This window comes from Artemia sp. Qi Xiang Cuo, chromosome 13, assembly GCF_049724085.1.
Source record: "Artemia sp. Qi Xiang Cuo chromosome 13, ASM4972408v1, whole genome shotgun sequence".
Classification (NCBI taxonomy): domain Eukaryota; kingdom Metazoa; phylum Arthropoda; class Branchiopoda; order Anostraca; family Artemiidae; genus Artemia; species Artemia sp. Qi Xiang Cuo.
Window position 1 is genome coordinate 48,913,985 of NC_142806.1, and position 19,145 is coordinate 48,933,129.

At 38.0% G+C, this 19,145-nt stretch overlaps 1 protein-coding gene across 4 annotated transcripts in view; it reads right to left on the bottom strand.

Annotated features, from left to right (window-relative positions):
* Positions 1-19,145, bottom strand: part of Tfb1 (transcription factor B1) — a 74,915-nt gene that overhangs the window by 428 nt on the left and 55,342 nt on the right. For all 4 annotated transcript variants that reach the window (XM_089098623.1, XM_089098625.1, XM_089098622.1 and 1 more), the window contains exons 7-10: positions 16,596-16,728; positions 11,016-11,167; positions 10,486-10,658; positions 7,549-7,724 (exon numbers count right to left, since the gene is read on the bottom strand). In XM_089098623.1, coding sequence (XP_088954749.1) covers positions 7,549-7,724; positions 10,486-10,658; positions 11,016-11,167; positions 16,596-16,728 — 634 coding nt within the window. The remainder of the gene's footprint in view (positions 1-7,548; positions 7,725-10,485; positions 10,659-11,015; positions 11,168-16,595; positions 16,729-19,145) is intronic.

A 19,145-nucleotide genomic window follows, 5' to 3' on the forward strand; every position in this document is an offset into this window, starting at 1 on the left:
GATTGAAGCATTAAAATACGAAAAGTCCTTTTTAGTGAAGAAATAGAACCTCTGCAAAACTCAAAATCTCACTATTGTGCATATTATATTGTTAAGTAAGCAATTACTGTACACGTTTATTTATCTGTAAATTTTTTTTTATCGAAAACAGCACTATATTTGGTTTCTGAAAACTGCTATACTACCATTTTCCGGTGTGAAATAACGATCTAGAGATCTAAAGACTTTGGTAGATTTCGTTTCCCCCTCCCAGCCCCCTTAATATTTTTCATAAATCGTCTTCTGACTGAAATTAGAGATCCCTGGAGGTTGAACTCCCTGAACATAAGTAGGAGAAGTTTCAAAACTCATTTTGTTTGTTCACGAATCAGTTGGTGCCATGATGCATAGTACTGCATAATTTAGCATATTTGTTAATTTTAGCAGTGTGCATTCTACTAATGTAAGAATTTAACTCTGGATCATTAATTAAGTGAATTGGTAAATGATTAATCAAATAGGCTATTAATTTCAGTTTTAGAGAAAGAAATTCCCGTTTGATAGCTATGAAGTGAGTCTCGGATTCTTAGTTGCTTCGTATTAAATGCTATGAATTATAGCAGAAAAACTACAATAATAGTTTGTATGATAGGGGATCAAGCTTCACTCAATGATAATTATTTGTTTAATAAGACTGTTTGCAATAAGATAATTGTTCGTTATCAGGTGTGAAAAAACGATCTGACAAGTGCAAATTCTGACTTGGGCAAATTCGTTTTTTAGAGAAAATTAATTTTGAAAAAATATTTTTCATACGAATGACGTTAAAATACCCAGACATCCAATAACATAATGATTTTAATTTTGCAGCGAATAAAATATAATGAAATATAAGTTGTTTTGCGGTACTTGATTTGAACAATTAGGAAGATCACATTGCCTTTCTATCCTGCAAAGGAAGAAACAGGTTCTACAGACAAAAACATTCTATACAAAAGCTAAAACGAGGTTAATTTTTTTGGGAGCAGAATAAGCATAAAAAAGGATGTTGATGCAAATTATTATATCCGCTGATGACAATTGTTGAGAGGCCGATCGAAATGCTCAAAAGTTTATTTTTACTTTTTCTGTTCCACTACCTTAGACTAATCAACCCCTTTCCTTTCTTTCGTTTTGTTTTTTCATTTATGTGTGAAATAGCTATGGAACTAACGGTAAATGGCCTCGATGTTCCTTTACCATGGTGCATTTAACTGTCCTGTCGGTAAGGTGACAACGCATTTTATTTTAATACACGGTAGTCTCCTAAATTCGTGTTATGCGAAAACTCTCACTTAATGTGAAGTGCGTAGCCTTACGAGATTTTGTGCATATAATCTCCGATAGGAATTGTTCACCATACCATTGGTTCGATTCACAGAGAAAATATTGGTAGTCAAGGCGTTGCGTTTCTAGGACAAAGAGGTCCAATGTCTAAAGATGGCAGCACTTATATCCACGATAAGGAAAGAAGTGGGCAGCCATAGAAAAATGAAGAAAAGAAGCGCCGAATCAGCGATATTTTTTTATCACCACCTGACCTGGATTTGGCTATCCGTCTTTTTTTTTCATCTCGTAAAGCACAAGAACTTGCTACCGTCAATGAAAAAAACGCAAAAACTATACAAAGACAGATTTCTAGTCGTGTAAAACCATAAAAAACACTTGGATTGAATATTTAACTTAAATAAACACTTAACTTAAATATGTAAAATCAGAATACAAATCCGATTCTTGTGATGTATCTATTGATATTAAAATTCCGTTTTTTAGAGTTTCGGTGACTATTGAGACGAGTCACTCTTACTATACAGTTCATTGCCACGAACTGTTTGATTACCACGAACAGTTTGCTCTTGCTAAAAATTGATTATGTCATAATCGTAGGTTGTAGCCAGGTCGTCTCTTATTATTCCAATTAAGAAAAAGCCATAGGCTTTTTCCTGTTTGTAATCCGGTTTGCTGCGGTAGCTAGAAACCTAGTAAGAGACGATCACGTCCAATGTTAGGAAATATAAAAATCCATAACTCCCAAAAAGAGTCGGATCAAAACAAAAAGTATACCATTAGAAAAAACCTTGTACGAAACCCCTATATAAGAAACTTTCTGTCCCTTGGCTTGAATATGCATCAGAAGCATCTTGTAGCGGTAACTGCAATCATACTTATTTTAAAATTTCAGTTACTATGGACTAGGGTTCATTCTTTACTATAAATTTTTATTTTCTATTTAAACAGATGATATGGTTCATTTTATAACTTTAATTATTGGTTATGTTAAAAGACGAGCATTAGAAGAACAAACCATTGCATACATTGAACTTAGTTAGCTGCCTGATTATTTCAGGTTTCCGAGATGCAGCGGTAGCTAGCAACCTAGTAAGAGACAATCACGTCCAATGTTAAGAACATAATAACCCATAACTCCTAAAAATAGAGTCAGAACGAAACAAAAACTAACCATTACAACCGCCTTGTCTGAAACCGCTATATAGGAAACTTTCTGTCCCTTGGCTTGAACAACAAGGGATATATTTTGGCTTGAAAATAAAAAAAGCGGCAGCCACAACAGCAACCTGCCTAAGCGGCATCTTTTTTTTTGTTCCACAGATAGCTTGGCACTGGAACATCGTAGAGAGTTGTTCATTGGCTCATTTTAAAGGAAATCAGCATAACAATCCGATTCTTTTGATGTATCTATTGGTATCAAGATTCCGTTTTTATAGTTTCTGTTACTATTGAGACGAGTCGCTCTTATTATACAGCTCGTTACCACGAACATTTTGATTGTTTCAAAAATCAAATATCTTTGAAAAGACTGCAGTATGAAAAGACATCAAAAATGCAGCTTTTTGTAAAATCTTTTTTAAATTTTTCTGTTTTGTTTTATTAAAAAAGGCACTAGAGCTTTAAATTTCAGTTTGAATGAGCCCACTCACGACATTCTAGGACCACTGGATCGTTACGATCACCCCTGGGGAAAACAAAAAACAAAAAACAAAGAAACACGCATCCGTGAACTTTCTTCTGGCAAGAAATACCAAATTCCACATTTTTGAGATGGGAGCATGAAACCTCTACAGTAAGGTTCGCTGATACGCTGAAACTGATGGTGTTATTGTCATTAAGATTATATGACTTTTAGGGGGTATTTTGTTCTTTTTTCGAAAATAGGGCAAATTTTCCCAGGCTCGTAACTTTTGATGAGTAAGACTAAACTTGATGAAACTTAAATATTTAAAATCAGCACAAAAAGCCGATTCTTTTGATTTTTCTATTGATATTAAAATTCCGTTTTTATTGAGACGAGTCGCTATAATGGTTTTAAATAATTTCTGAGACCACACTGGCTAATCATGATAAACCAAAAATCGCGAAGAAAGGAAGAAAACGAGGACAATTAACAGCCAGTGAAAAATTATGCAAATATTTCGGTCAAGACCTCCGCTTGACCGTCCTCAGTGCAGAATAAAACTGATAAAAATATAAAAACCAAACCTTAAAATAAAAACACCAAACTAAAATTGGACGACCCTTTCCTAGTAACGGTGAAAGGGTAACTCACCGGACGGTTTTAGTTTTTTGTTTTTATTTTAAGGTTTGGTTTTTATATTTTATCAGTTTATTCGGCACTGAGGACGGTCAAGCGGAGGTCTTGACTAAAATATTTGCATAATGTTTCAATTTTTTCACTGGCTGTTAATTATCTTCGTTTTCTTCCTTTCTTCACGATTTTATGTTTATAATGGTTTTAATTTTGCAGCGACTAAAAATACAATGAAATTTAAGTTGTTTTGCGATAGAGATTAAAAAACCGCCTTTCTTTTCACCAGGCTAAGCTCAATCCCCTGGTACTTGATTTGGACAACTATGAAGACCACCCTGCCTTTCTATCCTGCAAACGAAGAAACGGGTTCTACGGCCAAAAACATTATATACGAAAGCTAAAACGAGATTAATTTCTTTGGGAGCAGAATAAGCAAAAAAAGGGATGTTGATGCAAATTATTATATCCGCTGATGACAATTGTTGAGAAGCCGATCGAAATGCTCGAAAGTTTTTTTTTTATATTTTTTTTGTTCCACTACCTTAGACTAATCAGCCCCCTATCTTTCTTTCGTTTTGTTTTGTCGTTTGTGTCTGAAATAGCTGTGGAGCTAACGGTAAATTGCCTCCATGTTGCTTTACCATGGTGCATTTAACTGTCCTGTCGGTAAGGTAACAACGCATTTTTTTTAAATACACAGTGGTCTCCTAAGCGTATGTGTTTCAAGGACAAGGAGGTCCAATATCTAAAGATGGCAGCACTTATATCCACGATAAGGAAAGAAGTGCCAAACCAGTGATTTTTTTTTATCACCACGTGACCTGGATTTGGCTATCCGTCTTTTTTTTATCTCGTAAAGCACAAGAAAACTTGCTATCATCAATGAAAAAAACACCAAAACCCTACAAGACAGCTTTCTAATGGTGTAAAACCATAAAAATTAAAAAACACTTTGATTGAAGATGAAAACCCCAAGTTTTAAAATGAATATTTCACATTTTTTATTCTTTAGTTTTTGCCAAATGAAGGCTGTTTCTCAAACAGTCCTTATAGAATATGTAAGCTATATTCTATTACCTTTCAATTCTACCTCCTATCAGGGGCTTTTTACACTGAGGTTACACTCAACAAAATTAACAAAATTATAAGACTTTCGAAAAATTGGTGCTAATGCATAGGTATCACAGTTGGACGCAAGGGCAGTTTGCATAAAAAATTTAAACGTCTCAAGTAAGGAAAAACACGGACAGCTGTGTAGAAATATCTTAATTAGAGAGTTTCAAAGCTCATTTGTTTTCTAATTTAAAATATTCACAACGGGCTGATTGGGATAGTAGTGAAAATCTTCTCGTTGTGCCCCTGAGAACAATAGGTACAAATTAGGGCCTACTAATACTATTTTCAGTCACCGTCCAGCCAGCGGCCATTTTGCCCGGCATCTGACCATGAGGCAGGATATTTTTTGGAATATTCAGCCAAGGTCAGAGGATTCAAGCCAGTAATGACTAACAAAACCTTACCAGAGAGGGGGGGGGGTAACTTTTCTGGACATGAGAAGCGCCGATAATTGTACAAGAAAAGGGTCCCTTGAAGGACAATCCAAGTTGAGGGAAAAGAGTTCTCTAGCTGGTACCGGTTCTTAGGCCAATTGCCATTTATGGCTGGTGAGGTGGGGATGACTCTCCCCTCTCTTTTGAGGGACGAGCGTTGCCTTTAGAGCCCTAGAACTTTTAATTTCTATTCAAATGAGCCCTCTCCCGTTCTTCTAGGGCTATTTGTACACCCCTGGGGAAGAAGAAAAGCTAAATCAGATGGATTTTCATTAAGATCGCTTGACTTTTTGGGAATATTTTCCCTCTTTTCCGAAAATCCGGCTTATTTTCTCACGCTCTTAACTTTTGATGTGTAACATTAAACAGAAAACAATTTATATTCTGTTTTTTAGAGATTCGGTTACTATTGAGCCGAGTCGCTCCTTACTTACAGTTCGTTACCACCAACTGTTTGATCCACAGGTAGCAATAATAATGGACTGATTAGAAACTAAAAGCTTCAAAGAAATTATCCTAAACTTTTCTCCTTAAGTAAAAACTTAAGACAAGCACTTATTTTTTCATTTGTACTTTTAAAATCCTAAATTACCGCTTTTGTCACACTGAATAAATACTAATATACAGAAATAGCCATCTCACAATCAATATGAAAAAACAAGTACATGAAAAAAAAATTGTATAGCGATAGCCTTTCAACAATAATCTCAGGCGGTTTCTATTGATTCGGAGATTTGGTTACTATTGAGCCGACTTACTCCTTACTTTCAGTTCGTTACCACCAACTGTCTGATCCGCAGGTAGCAATGATAGCAGGTAGCAATGGACTGATTAGAAACTAAAAGCTTCAAAGAAATCATCTTTAACTTTTCTCCTTCAGTAAAAACCTAGACAAGCATTTCTTTTTCATTTCCACTTTTTAAAAATCCTATATTACCGCTTTTGTCACACTGAATAAATACTAATATACAGAAATAGCCATCTCACAATCAATATGAAAAAAACAAGTACATGAAAATTTTTTTTATAGCACATTGAGACCCTCCTAACTAATTTCTGTCGTAATGAACAGAAATGAGTGGTAGAAAAACTAACAGTATCTCTACAGTTCGCACTTCACTACAAATAAAACAAATCACAATCTACAGGTTTGGCTAAAAATTATTTTAAACGCTTAACTGTTTATAAAATGGATTAGGTGGCCTGCTTTAATTCAGCCATTTCCTTCAATCAACGGACGATTCGGACAAAAAGAATTAGCGACTATAGATACCTTTTGACAAGAGAAAACCACATTATCATCTAACATTTGAATGGATAATTAGCTAACTTTTGTAATCGTCATACAAGGACTATCAACATAGAAGGAGATGGTTTGTCACGGAGGGGCGTGTTCTCAAAGGGGTGGGGGGGGGAGAGTCAGAATGCGAGTCGACAAGACATATTTAAAAAGAATCAGAGTCAACACTTTTGTTTTACATAAGCTATAACTTCAATGCCTTTACAATAACACAAAATTGACAAATTATGATGGAAAGACTGCGAGAAGTGATACTGAAAGTACAAAACATCAAGAAGGTTGAAATACTTACAAAAAAACTACTATTATACAATATACAGCTACTCTTCCATCAGAGACACACTTAAGGCAAGTGGAGTTACTGTCTTTAATTCGCGTTTTTTTCTATCTTTTCAAAATCGAAATAAACCAATGATCTTGACTTGACTTTGAAAAGGTGAAAAGATCGTTAAGTTTGAGAAGAATAGAAGAAGATACATTCATTTGATCTATGAGAATTTGACTGTCAACCAGGGCCGTATCCAGGATTTTCGTTCGGGGGGGGGGGGGGAGATACATAAAAAACTTAAAAACGCATCTAAAATTTGTTTATATGCGTTTTTGTTACGTTTTAACGAGTCGGGTAAACATTTCGTGTGTGTGGGGGATTTTTTAAGCCTCCTAACCCCCTCCTGGATTCTGCCTTGGTGGCAGTCCTTGATCCAGATACAAAAATTTCCTTTTGATGTAGACATCCTATAGTACTACTACTACTACTAAAACTCACAGCAGCACCACGCCGCCTGAGGCTAACACAAGTTCCAATTTCCCTCAAATCTTTCTGTAAGATAACCTTCCACCCCAACCGCAGACGACCTGCTTTCCGTTTAACCCTAGATGGTTGGCCGAAGAGGACTATCTTCCGCAATCTGTCAGCCTTCATCCGCAGAACGTGCCCTAGCCATCTCAACCTTTCTCTCGTTATAACCCTAGAAAGCGGGATTGAGCCACACTTTTCGTAGAGCCTACTGTTTGAAATACGGTCATGCAGCCGGGTACCCAAAATAATCCGTAGGCAATTTCTCATGGGCTGCTGGCTCAGCCGAACAGCATCATGAAAGTGGGCAAATTTACTTAAAGAAATCTCATCTTACCTCAAAAGGTATCAGCTTCTTCTGTTGAAAATTAATTAATGACTCGTAAATAATAAGTATTTTTTTATCTCCACCAGGTTGCTGAGTGGTGAGTGCGGACCAAAAATGACGAAGGAGCTCACATACTGCTCCGTATAGTTCTCTTAACTCGTTTTGGATTTCTTCACTTATATTTGCTACAGAAAAAAACACACATAAGAATATATTATTTGGCAAGAATATGGATCAATTTTTGCAAAAGTTTTAATGCTAAATGCCAAATCAAAATTCATTAAATCCATTTTAAAAGAAAAACCAAGTGCATGACCCTGTGTTTCGACAAGTTCTTTTCAATACAATACATTACTTTAGCAGTTCAACTGTGATTTAGGCTATATTTAAAGAAATACAAAATTGAAGAGAATCAGATCTTTGGTGATTTTGCAAAAAATTTGAAGAAATAAATCTTTCCGCAATTTCAATTTGGAATCAAAATTGACGGTGACTATTAACGCAACCTCTACAAAGAGGTTTGATTTTGCGTTCCAACTTTATTGGCCAAATTCTTGATAAAACAGAATTTTGTGGAATAGGATATTGAAATAAACTTCACTTGAAGTATAATGTTATCTCATGGAACACAAAAATATTCCATGGAAAGTTACTTAAAGTTAATTTTGACTTTTTAACGGTTTATTTAAGAGTCTTGGAGGAATATTCAACAAAGAGTTAAGTTAGTTTAATCACGCCATAGACATTGAACTTTATCCTTTGAACTAGAAAAATCAATTACAATCTATATTTAAATAAATTCAATTTACTAATATTTAAATATTCTGGAAAAATTCAATGTAATTTTAAGTTAAAATTAATTGCGCTATTGTCAATACCCAGTTGGATTAGGAAAATTCAAATGAAAATTCAGTTGAGCTTAATTAGTTAGGGCTTATTAAGTTTTTGGTAAAAAGTTTATGAATCCCTCAAAATGTGAGATTGTATTGTTTCAAGCCATTAATCAACCTTCAATCTCAGAGAGAGAGAGAGACCTTTAATCTCAACCTTTTAATCTCAGAGAGAGAGAGAGAGAGAGAGAGAGAGAGAGAGAGAGAGAGAGAGAGAGAGAGAGAGAGAGAGAGAGAGAGAGAGAGAGAGAGAGAGAGAGAGAGAGAGAGAGAGAGAGAGAGAGAGAGAGAGAGAGAGAGAGAGAGAGAGAGAGAGAGAGAGAGAGAGAGAGAGAGAGAGAGAGAGAGAGAGAGAGAGAGAGAGAGAGAGAGAGAGAGAGAGAGAGAGAGAGAGAGAGAGAGAGAGAGAGAGAGAGAGAGAGAGAGAGAGAGAGAGAGAGAGAGAGAGAGAGAGAGAGAGAGAGAGAGAGAGAGAGAGAGAGAGAGAGAGAGAGAGAGAGAGAGAGAGAGAGAGAGAGAGAGAGAGAGAGAGAGAGAGAGAGAGAGAGAGATAGAGAGAGAGAGAGAGAGAGATAGAGAGAGAGAGCGAGAGAGAGAGAGAGAGAGCGCGAGAGGGAGCGAGAGAGAGAGCGAGATAGAGAGATAAAGAGAGAGAGAGGGAACTATCTCGATGTATTTTCTTACTAATTATTTAATTATATACTAAAGAGTAAGGGCCACACAAATATATTTAAAAAAGGAATATGGCGATAAAAAGTCAAGTTCTGCATTAACTATTCCCTGACGCAATGCACCATGTTTATGGCAGGAAACAAAAATAAAAGATGATAATGTAAACAAAAAATGTTAAGAGTTAAGTGTGTAAGAGAGAGAGAGAGAGAGAGAGAGAGAGAGAGAGAGAGAGAGAGAGAGAGAGAGAGAGAAAGAGATAGAAAGAGATAGAGAAAGAGAGAGAGAAAGAGAGAGTAAAGAGATAGAAAGAGAGTGAGAGAGAGAGAGAGAAAGAGAGAGAGAGAGAGAGAGAGAGAGAAAGAGATAGACAGAGAGAGAGTGAGAGAGAGAGAGAGAGAGAGAGAGAGAGAGAGACAAAGAGAGAGAGAGAGACAGAGAGAGAGAGAGAGATAGATATAGATAGAGAGATATAGAGAGGGAGATAGATAGATAGATAAAGAGAGAGAGAGAAAGAGAGGGAGGGAGGGAGAAACAACAGAGAGAGAGAGGGAGGGGGAGAGAGAGATGCATAGATAAAGAGAGAGAGAAAGAGAGAGAGAGAAAGAGAGAGGGAGGGAGGGAGAGAGAGAGAGAGAGAGAGAGAGAGAGAGAGAGAGAGAGAGAGAGAGAGAGAGAGAGAGAGAGAGAGAGAGGGAGAGAGAGAGAGAGATAGAGGGAGATAGATAGATAGAGAGAGAAAGAGAGGGAGGGAGGGAGAGAGAGGGGGAGGGAGAGAGAGAGAAACAACAGAGAGAGAGGGAGGGGGAGAGAGAGAGAGAGATAGATAGATAAATAAAGAGAGAGAAAGAGAGAAAAAGAGAGGGAGAGAGGGAGGGAGAGAGAGAGAGAGAGAGAGAGAGAGAGAGAGAGAGAGAGAGAGAGAGAGAGAGAGAGAGAGAGAGAGAGAGAGAGAGAGAGAGAGAGAGAGAGAGAGAGAGAGAGAGAGAGAGAGAGAGAGAGAGAGAGAGAGAGAGAGAGAGAGAGAGAGAGAGAGAGAGAGAGAGAGAGAGAGAGAGAGAGAGAGAGAGAGAGAGAGAGAGAGAGAGAGAGAGAGAGAGAGAGAGAGAGAGAGAGAGAGAGAGAGAGAGAGAGAGAGAGAGAGAGAGAGAGAGAGAGAGAGAGAGAGAGAGAGAGAGAGAGAGAGAGAGAGAGAGAGAGAGAGAGAGAGAGAGAGAGAGAGAGAGAGAGAGAGAGAGAGAGAGAGAGAGAGAGAGAGAGAGAGAGAGATAGTGAGAGAGAGAGATAGAGAGAGAGTGAGAGTTAGTGAGAGAGAGAGAGAGAGAGAGAGAGAGAGAGAGAGAGAGAGAGAAAGAGAGAAAGAGAGATATGAACGGGAGGGATTTACCTGCAATATTATCTAAGGCAGAATAACTCATAAGCTTCCCTCCAATAGATAATTCCCGAAGTGCCATTGTCGAAGCGGTTGACGTGACCGGAACTGCTCCTCTACTACCACTGTCTCCCATACACCAGCTAAGAAGACTTTGCTCAAGGAAGTTCAAAGCTTCAAGGGGGTTGCTGAAAATAAGACATAGATAAACAAAAACAAGTATAAGCAAGAAAAAAAAAACAGACAATGAAGATAAGCAGATTATGCAAAATTGCCAACAGCCCACATGCAAATATACAAGAATTAGCAACTGATAAGAATAGTTACAAAGATCCAGACTACTGTTCTGACTAAAATTCACACCAACAAACTTGCATTTGTTCATATAAACAAGTTTTTTTTTCGAAACTATTCGCAGCGACATTTCGTTCGAACAAAGAAATATTCCTTTCATCGGTATTTTAATTACCTATAACTTGAAAGTCAGTTTAAATCTTGTCAAACGCACAAGCTTTTGCTAATATCATCACAAAGACAATACTTACTCGATTTTCTTGTCGGTGTCAGAAGAAACAGTGGGACCGTTGAGGTATCGATCTACACGATCGATTTTAAGCTTTGATTTCGCAATAAGTGCCTCTTCAGGAACGGGACCACCCTCTAAATCATCAATTTCTATTGCTTCGTGCAATCGAGCCTGAAATTTTGAATAAACAAGTATATATTTGTGAATTTTTGCTTACATGTAAAGGGAATATTAACTGGCACACATTGAAAAATATACTAATAACAAGCCAAACTACAACCAAATTATATCTGAAGACCATAGTTATTTCCTTCTCACTCCAACAATTATTAGTGTTGGGTGCTTTGTTCAGAGTCAAATAAGTGCTAAAACAGCAGAAAAATTTACTGAAATCGATTTGTATTAGGAGCAGTATCTTTTTTATTCCACACGGAATCAATACCGACACACAAAAAAAGTATCCCAATGCTACAAATAAGGCTACAATTCAAATCGTTATTCACAATACAAAAATAATATTTCAAGGCTACAAGGTGTCATCTGCGTTTTATATGATAAGGTATGTATTTTGAACAATGTGGTTTCTATTTTGAAAACATGGATAAAAACGAAAAAAAATCATCATTATAATCATGATTATTGGAAAGAATAATTACAGTAGACTGATTGTTTAATACGAGTATACAACAATGTTCATTCCTGGAAGCCTCGGCAAGTTTTGAATTTCGCAGTTATAATTATAAAAGAGAATATTTTTAAATGTCACGTTTTCAGTTAAGCGCCAAAAAACTGTTTTGAGCATTAGGAAGTTTGAGGGGCGGTGGCCCTACTCCTGTTTATCTTACATTTTAGATTATGTTCGTTTTAAGATTCATTCATTTGTCTATACCAGTATTATAATGTTTATGTTTGATGTTCATGTCAATTTTAGTTCATTTTCGGTTTCATTTATTCATTTATCGGAATTTCTGTTCGTTTAAGTGCGAATCATTATATGATGTTGTTTCTGCTTGTCTTATGTTCTAACATGGCTCTTAACTTTTCTTAGCAAAATCTATATTTTGGAACTTAAAATGCTTCCGCCGGGTTTTGTCTCTTGTGAGTGGTCGAATAAACTCCAGCCATGCCTTGTCCCACTTGTGACCAATTGCCCTAAGAGGGTTTCGGAATCCCCCGAGCGGTTCAACATCCTTTCTGACGACATTATGCTAAGATTTCATCTGACCACCTGTTTTTTTCTTCCACGAGGAAGCGATGGCTGCTAGTAGTACCTGACGTGTCAGGGTCTCTTCTGGGCGCCTCATTACGTGACCTGGCCACTTGCGACGTCTTTTCGTGTCCACGGTGGAAACATCAGGCTTTTGTCCGCATACTTTCATAGCTGATTCTTTGCAACAGCCGTATGTTGCTAATGGCCCGTAGACATTTTCGGTCATACGTGTCAAGCTGCCACTCTTCCTCCGCCGTGAGGGGCCAGGTCTTTTTCTTGGTGAAGAAGAAGTCGCAGGGTAAATATACGGCCTACACAACCCATTCCAAGGCGGAAACCTGCCTTGTTCTTCCTTGTCCGTTGCTCTCGCTCTGTTCTAAAGCGGTTCACTAACATTATTGCAAAAAATATTCCCATCTATGTCTATTAGTGAGACTCTCTGGAAATTTTTACAGTCTTCTTCATCTCATTTCTTGAATATAGGAATTATAGTTGCGTTACACCAGCCCTGGGGAACCTATTCAGCGTCCCGGACTTTATTAAGTGGGTTCGTTAGGGCTTCAACGAGCGCCGAACTTGCTTTGTATAATTCTGCCGGTAGAAACTCCTCACCCGGAGCTTCATATTTTTTTAAAGACTTCACGGAGTTCCTGACTTCTTCCATCGAAGGTGGAGATGTTTCGCAAGAATGCTGCTCCACGAGTGGTGGAGCTGCTGGTTACCTGTTTTGGCTGGAGTGGACGGAGGAATTTGTGGTGTAGCCTGGCCTCTTCTATTTGACAGATCCTTGAAATGTTCTTTCCATGGGTTCATTCTTTCTAGTCACCCTGTGATGATACTCCCACTTGAACTTCTCACATTTTCAGTGGTGATAATCCTTTTCTTTTTTAAGTTCAACCCTCTGAGGATCCTACATTGTTTACAGGTCTCATTTCTAGTCGCAGCCTCTTCTAGGTCTGTGCCAGCTTTGACCAGTAAACATTTTCATGTCTCCTTGCCAGCTTATGAGCTTTCTTCCAGATCTCTCTGAATACCGTCTTGTTCGATGTGTTTTTCTTCTCATGCAGGACAGTGAGTGTTTCGGAGTTACACCACTTTTTAGTGCCTTTTTTTTCTCTTTCCAAGGACTTGAGCAGTGACATCTTGCGTAATATGTTTGATCTTCGACCATTTCCTCTCTTTTACTTCTTCTTCAGGACTCACATTTTCTTGTTGTGTTTGTTCCAGGGCTAAAAAACAGTTCTGCAACTCCATGTCAAACCTAGCCCTGACTTTTCGAATTCGTGTTTCTCCGTGTCATAGGGGCAGTCTGGCTTTGTAGCAGCAAGAAGAAAATGGTACAAGCCCTTCTTGGACCCGCAGTCGGCTCCTGAACACTTGACAGTTGACTACCGATAATCTCCATCTCTGGCAGATCAATACGTAATCGATCTGAGCAAAGACATGACCGTCTCTGGATTTCAATGTAAAAGTGTGGACATTCTTGTGCTGGCTGAAGGTGTTCATGATGGATAGGTTATTATGCATTAGGAGCTGTAGCAGCCGCGTGCCATTAGGACATCGAGCGCCACGTCCGTGCGGTCTAATAGTAGTATGTTCGGAAGGGTCCAGTCGGGGGCTAATCCTGGCGTTAAAGTCTCCTCCAAGCAGCAGCTGATCTCGTTTTGGGCATCTATCAATTGTATTTTGGAGCTGGTCGTCAAAAATATCTTTCTGCAGGTCAGGTGAGTCACGAACAGGTGCGTAAGCAACTATGATTGGTATGTTGAAGGGATGCCCAAGCATCCTGATCCGCGCAATGCGGTTTGATATCGGCTCCCATTCGAGCAAAGCTGACTCAGTCTTTTCATGTATGAGTAATCTTACCGCATGAAGACCGGATCCACCACTGGATACAGAGTTGTAGAAATAACAGTTATTGCTAGTGGTCGGGTCGTGAATGATCTTTTTGCTCTGGTTATTAATCCTCGTTTCTGTTAGACATAAGACCTCCAAGCTATAACGATGAAATTCTGCAGCGGTGAGAGCCTGCGTTAAGTCACACTTCACGGAACACACGTTCCAAGTCGCTATCTTCAGGCTTTCTTTGAGCAATTTCACTGACGCAAGACCAGCGTGCTGAAATTTTTACCAAGGTCGCCGGTTTCCTTGGCGCGTCGCCTACCGGGAACGCCGTAGCATGGTTTAATGTCTTTTGGTCCAGCTTTTTCATTATGTTTCGTGGGAATTTGGTTAACTGATGGTTCCCCAGGCCTTCGGTCACCCTAGTGCATTAACATCTTTTGAACTGGAGGTAGGCGCGGGGAAGTTCACCCTTCCATCCCTTTAAGGTGCACTTAGGGACATCCCTGTTGGAAGATAGAGACGTGGGCAGAACGCTTGTGCCCAGCCACATGGCCCACACTCGCCACCTTAGCCAGGAATAGGACCTGCCACAAGATCCAACCTATCTCCGAAGGGCTACATTTTATATCTTATTGTTGATGAATATACGGAATATTCATTAGTTAAATTTTTTCAGTTTTTCTGTTTAAAAATTTGAATGTTGGATTGTAATTAAAATTTTTCGCAACACTTGGATATTCAGTCAAAATTTTCGACCAACAGGAGTTTAAGTTTAGTGCAATAAATTTTTAACAACAGTTACAAATTCTCACCCCTTTTTTATTTTATTTTTCATTTATTATTTCTTTTCCTCTCTTAGCTTCATATAACAACAGTTTTACTATTGAATTTCAAGCGATCGAGAGAGGGAGTTTTGGTTCAGTATACACCCATGGTAAGTTGCTAACTGATCAGAGATTTTTTTTTTTTGGGGGGGGGGGGAATGAATATAATTTTTTCCCATAGCTCTTGTCTTCATTGAGGCCCCTTTGTCTCTGTCTGTAAGTCCTGTAAGTCTAAGCCAAACTGAGAAAAAAATTTGTAATCCCGTTCCAGGTATTTGTAGCCGATTAGAGAGATACAATTTGATTACACCAATTTTGTGCTCCACGAACCTTTTATTCTTTTGGCTTAGAATAAATAAAACATTCAAAGTCAAGTAAAGCTGAGCAAAGCTATTATGGATTTTAGATGAACAGGAAAAATGGCTTTGACTCTATTTTTGGGTAAAAAAAAAAAACCATAAAATTTTGTTTTATGTATAAGGGTTCTCTTGACCCAATTGCTTACGGATCAATATTTCAAGTTTTAAGGAAAATGGTCGGCCATTTTTCGGGCGAATCAACAGGATATAAAACTGTTTTGAACTCTTATCCCTTTCCTTCAACTAAATATTTTAATTTCCCTTACCTCCCCAAACCCAACCTTAAAGTTTTAACTTGATCCCCCATATGTTCCTGAGATATTACACAGACGCTGTTTTGATTGTCTTGGTGAGTATACCGTCTTTAATTTTACCTCAGTATTCATACTGTGAGGTTCCACTAGGGCTAATAGCATCAACATTTTTAAGCGGAACGGAGACCCAAATTTGTTGGTACCACATCGCTCTAAGCAAAAAATTTTAAGTCCTCTTACCCCCCCCCCCCCCTACACTTGAAGTTTCAGATCGATCCTGACAAGTCATCCCAAAGATTTTGCATATATATTATTTTGAAAACCTAGGTGCATGGTTTGTTTCGGTTTACCTCTGCGCCTCCCCCAAGTCAAAATTCAAGGTCTACTTAACCCCCAACACCCCCTGGAAGTTTTAACTTGGTCCCCAAGGTGTTCCTGAGAAAAATGCAGTTGCGCTATTTTGATAACCTGGATACATATGATTTCATTTGTCTAAATCACTACTTCACTCGGATACAAACTATTCCAATAGGGACTCATTGGGCTAAAAACTTTAAACAGATTGGAAGCCAAAACCTTTAGACGGTTCCCCTCAGGTCCCTCCCCACCAGCACTCCCTGAAAGTTTCAACTCAATTCCCGAAGTTATTCTCAGGATAGTACAAATACGCCATTTTGATCACCTGGCAACATATAGTATCTGACTTACATCGCTACTTGGATGTAAATGGATTACAGGTCCCATAAGGGATTATAATGCAAAACTAGGCAGCACTGTGATGTTGACTCTGATGTCAAGCGCCAGAATCAGCTTTCGAAATAACTGAACATTCTTGGGGCACTAGAAGATACGGTATTATAGACCCTAATGATGCCATCAGCAGACGCATTTAAGTAAATAATAAACGAATCAACGGATACCCATGATGTTCCTTTCTAAACAGTAATATAGGTATTGTTCGCGGGAGTACAAAACAAATAGCTAGCACGGAAAAATGTCTAGTGAAGCGGTAGGATACGGAAACAAGGGAGAGGGGGGATGGAGCACAGTTAAATTAGGCTCTGAACTCAATCAAGGCCGTTTGACTAGTATTAATCAAGGACTAACCTTTTTTGAAGGTACCACATCTATTTTAGGGCCAGGTTGACCATTAATAGTACTTGCTCCTCCGTTTTCAACAACAGTTGCCTCCTTTGTATGACTAGTTGTCCTGAGAACATTCACCGAATGCTGCGTAAATCTGAAAAATACAGTGGCCGTAAAGAGTAAGATAAACTATGCAATGGTTATAATATAAGATAATATAATTTATTATATTATAATAAATATAAGATAATATAATGTAATTAAATATAAGATAAACTATAAATAATAATAATAATTTACTTATTACCCACTATAAAAAAGAAGCGGAGTACATCAAGAACAAAAAAAAAAAGAAAAAAAGAAAAAAAGAAGAAAAGAAGAAAAAAAAAGAAAAGAAGCAAACTCAAGCAAACGTTTTATTTACATAAAACGACATAAATTATGGTGCGCAGTAAGACCTGCAGATAACGACAGGTTTCCCGCAAGCACAGTCAATTTTTCCCGTAAATCAGGGAGGCCGAATCGCGATATTCCGGAACCACGGAGGGAGGCACAAAAGGTACAGAGAAAATTTAAAAATAACAAGTCCGGATAGATTTCAGATCTTTAGGCTTCAGAATTGGAAGAAAACCAGATAAAAAAAGAATAGAATGATCGCAAAATGAAGAATATAATTTCCCAAGTGCTTTTCTATTGTACATCCCTCTATTTGCAACAATTTTTGAATATCCTATCTGAATTTTTTTTTGCATTAGAAACTGTCAGAGCCCGAAGTGTTTTGAGATTATTAGTAATGTGAAGACCAAGCCACCGAAAAGAAGAGACACAGGGAATAGAGAAAGAACCACAGTTAAGAGGGAGACTCGCACTCGAATTAAATGAAGTGCATTCGCACTTAGCAACGTTCAACATAAGCCCAATCCGTCTGAACTTGTCTGAGATCCAGCTGACAGAATGTAAGAGCCCAGCCCTAAAACGACTAACAAGGAGAACATCGTCCGCATAAGCAAGATACGAGACATCAATTCCATCAGAAATGAATGTCGAAGTGAGATATGAATGAATAGGAGCAGTAGATAACTTGAAAATAGCTGAAGAAAGCACACCACCTTGACGTACCCCACGCTGAAGAGGCACATTGTAGTCATAAACTATTCCATTGAATTTTACATGAACATAAGAATTAAAATACCAATACCGTAGCAAAACAACAATAGAAAGGTTGTTATTGTTGGAAAAAAGGGAATAGACTGCATGTGAGTGGACTATACTATCGAAAGCTTTCGAAAGATCAAGAGTAGAGATATGAAGAGGAGATTTATTATTAACAGATTGCAACAGGAGGGAAGCTAGAACACGATAGGCGTGCTGACATCCCAGCTTTATTTGAAAGCCAAATTGTACCGTAACAAAACAACAATAAAAAGGTTAATATTATTGGAAAAAAGTGAATAAACTGCATTTGCGTGGAATATACTATGGAAGGCTTTCGAAAGATCAAGATCAGAGATATGAAGAGGAGATTTATCATTAAGAGATTGCAACAGGAGGGAAGCTAGAACACGATAGGCGTGCTGACATCCCAGCCTTTTTTGAAAGCCAAATTGGTTTTCACCAAAATTAACACTTTCTGAAATGAAAGGGAGAAAAATATATTCAAAAATTTTGCTAAGACTGTACTACAGAGGAAACTGTCGGGAACCATAGAAGTAGATAAACACATCTGAAACAGTAGATGAAGGTGATCTATCAAAGTTGGGCAAACTACTTTTAGATGACAAGAAGAAATTCTGTATTCGTCAACAGAGCTAGATTGAATGTTCTTAATAGCTTGACCAATATCAACATTATAAACTGGTAATACATTACACTGAGAAATACGATTAGGCAAACACGACTCAAGAAGGATACTAAAAAGCTTTTGAATTTCCTGGTTCACCTTGCCGAAAACATCATTATAATACAACAACCAAGTATGAACTGCTATAGAACTTTCAGAAAACTCACTACTAAGCTTATCCGAATTCAGAACATGAGACCACTCCTTTCTCGACGCGGGAAAATCAAAACCAGATACCCTTGACTGCCGTAAACGTTTTTTATGAGCACGCTTGGTACTTTGCTTCAGATCGAAGACAACTCCTCGATTTAGCCGACCGCAAGACACCCATATTCGTAGCCAAAACTTAGCTTTATTCTTTACAACTTTTAATTCTGGGTCCAAAACCCATTCTGGTTTTCCAGTTTTAACTTTAATCTTTTCTAGAGGAACAGCAGTCACCTCTGCTTGTTTTAAGCACCAAATTATTTTTATCATAATAATCATTTAGAGACTGCTTATCATTTGGAAAACGGTCAGTAACTTGAAGCAAATGGTAAGGAACTTTTATAGAACCCAATAACGCGGACAACGTAGTAATATAAAATGCAAAATTAGCTCTACTCCAGTTATTCCTGTAAAACCACTTAGAACTTTGTGCAAATGGTCTAGAAGAACGGAAAGCAACCAGTGAAGCAGAGAACGAAATCGGGAGGTGGTCAATATCACGATCGTCTTCATGAACAAGAACA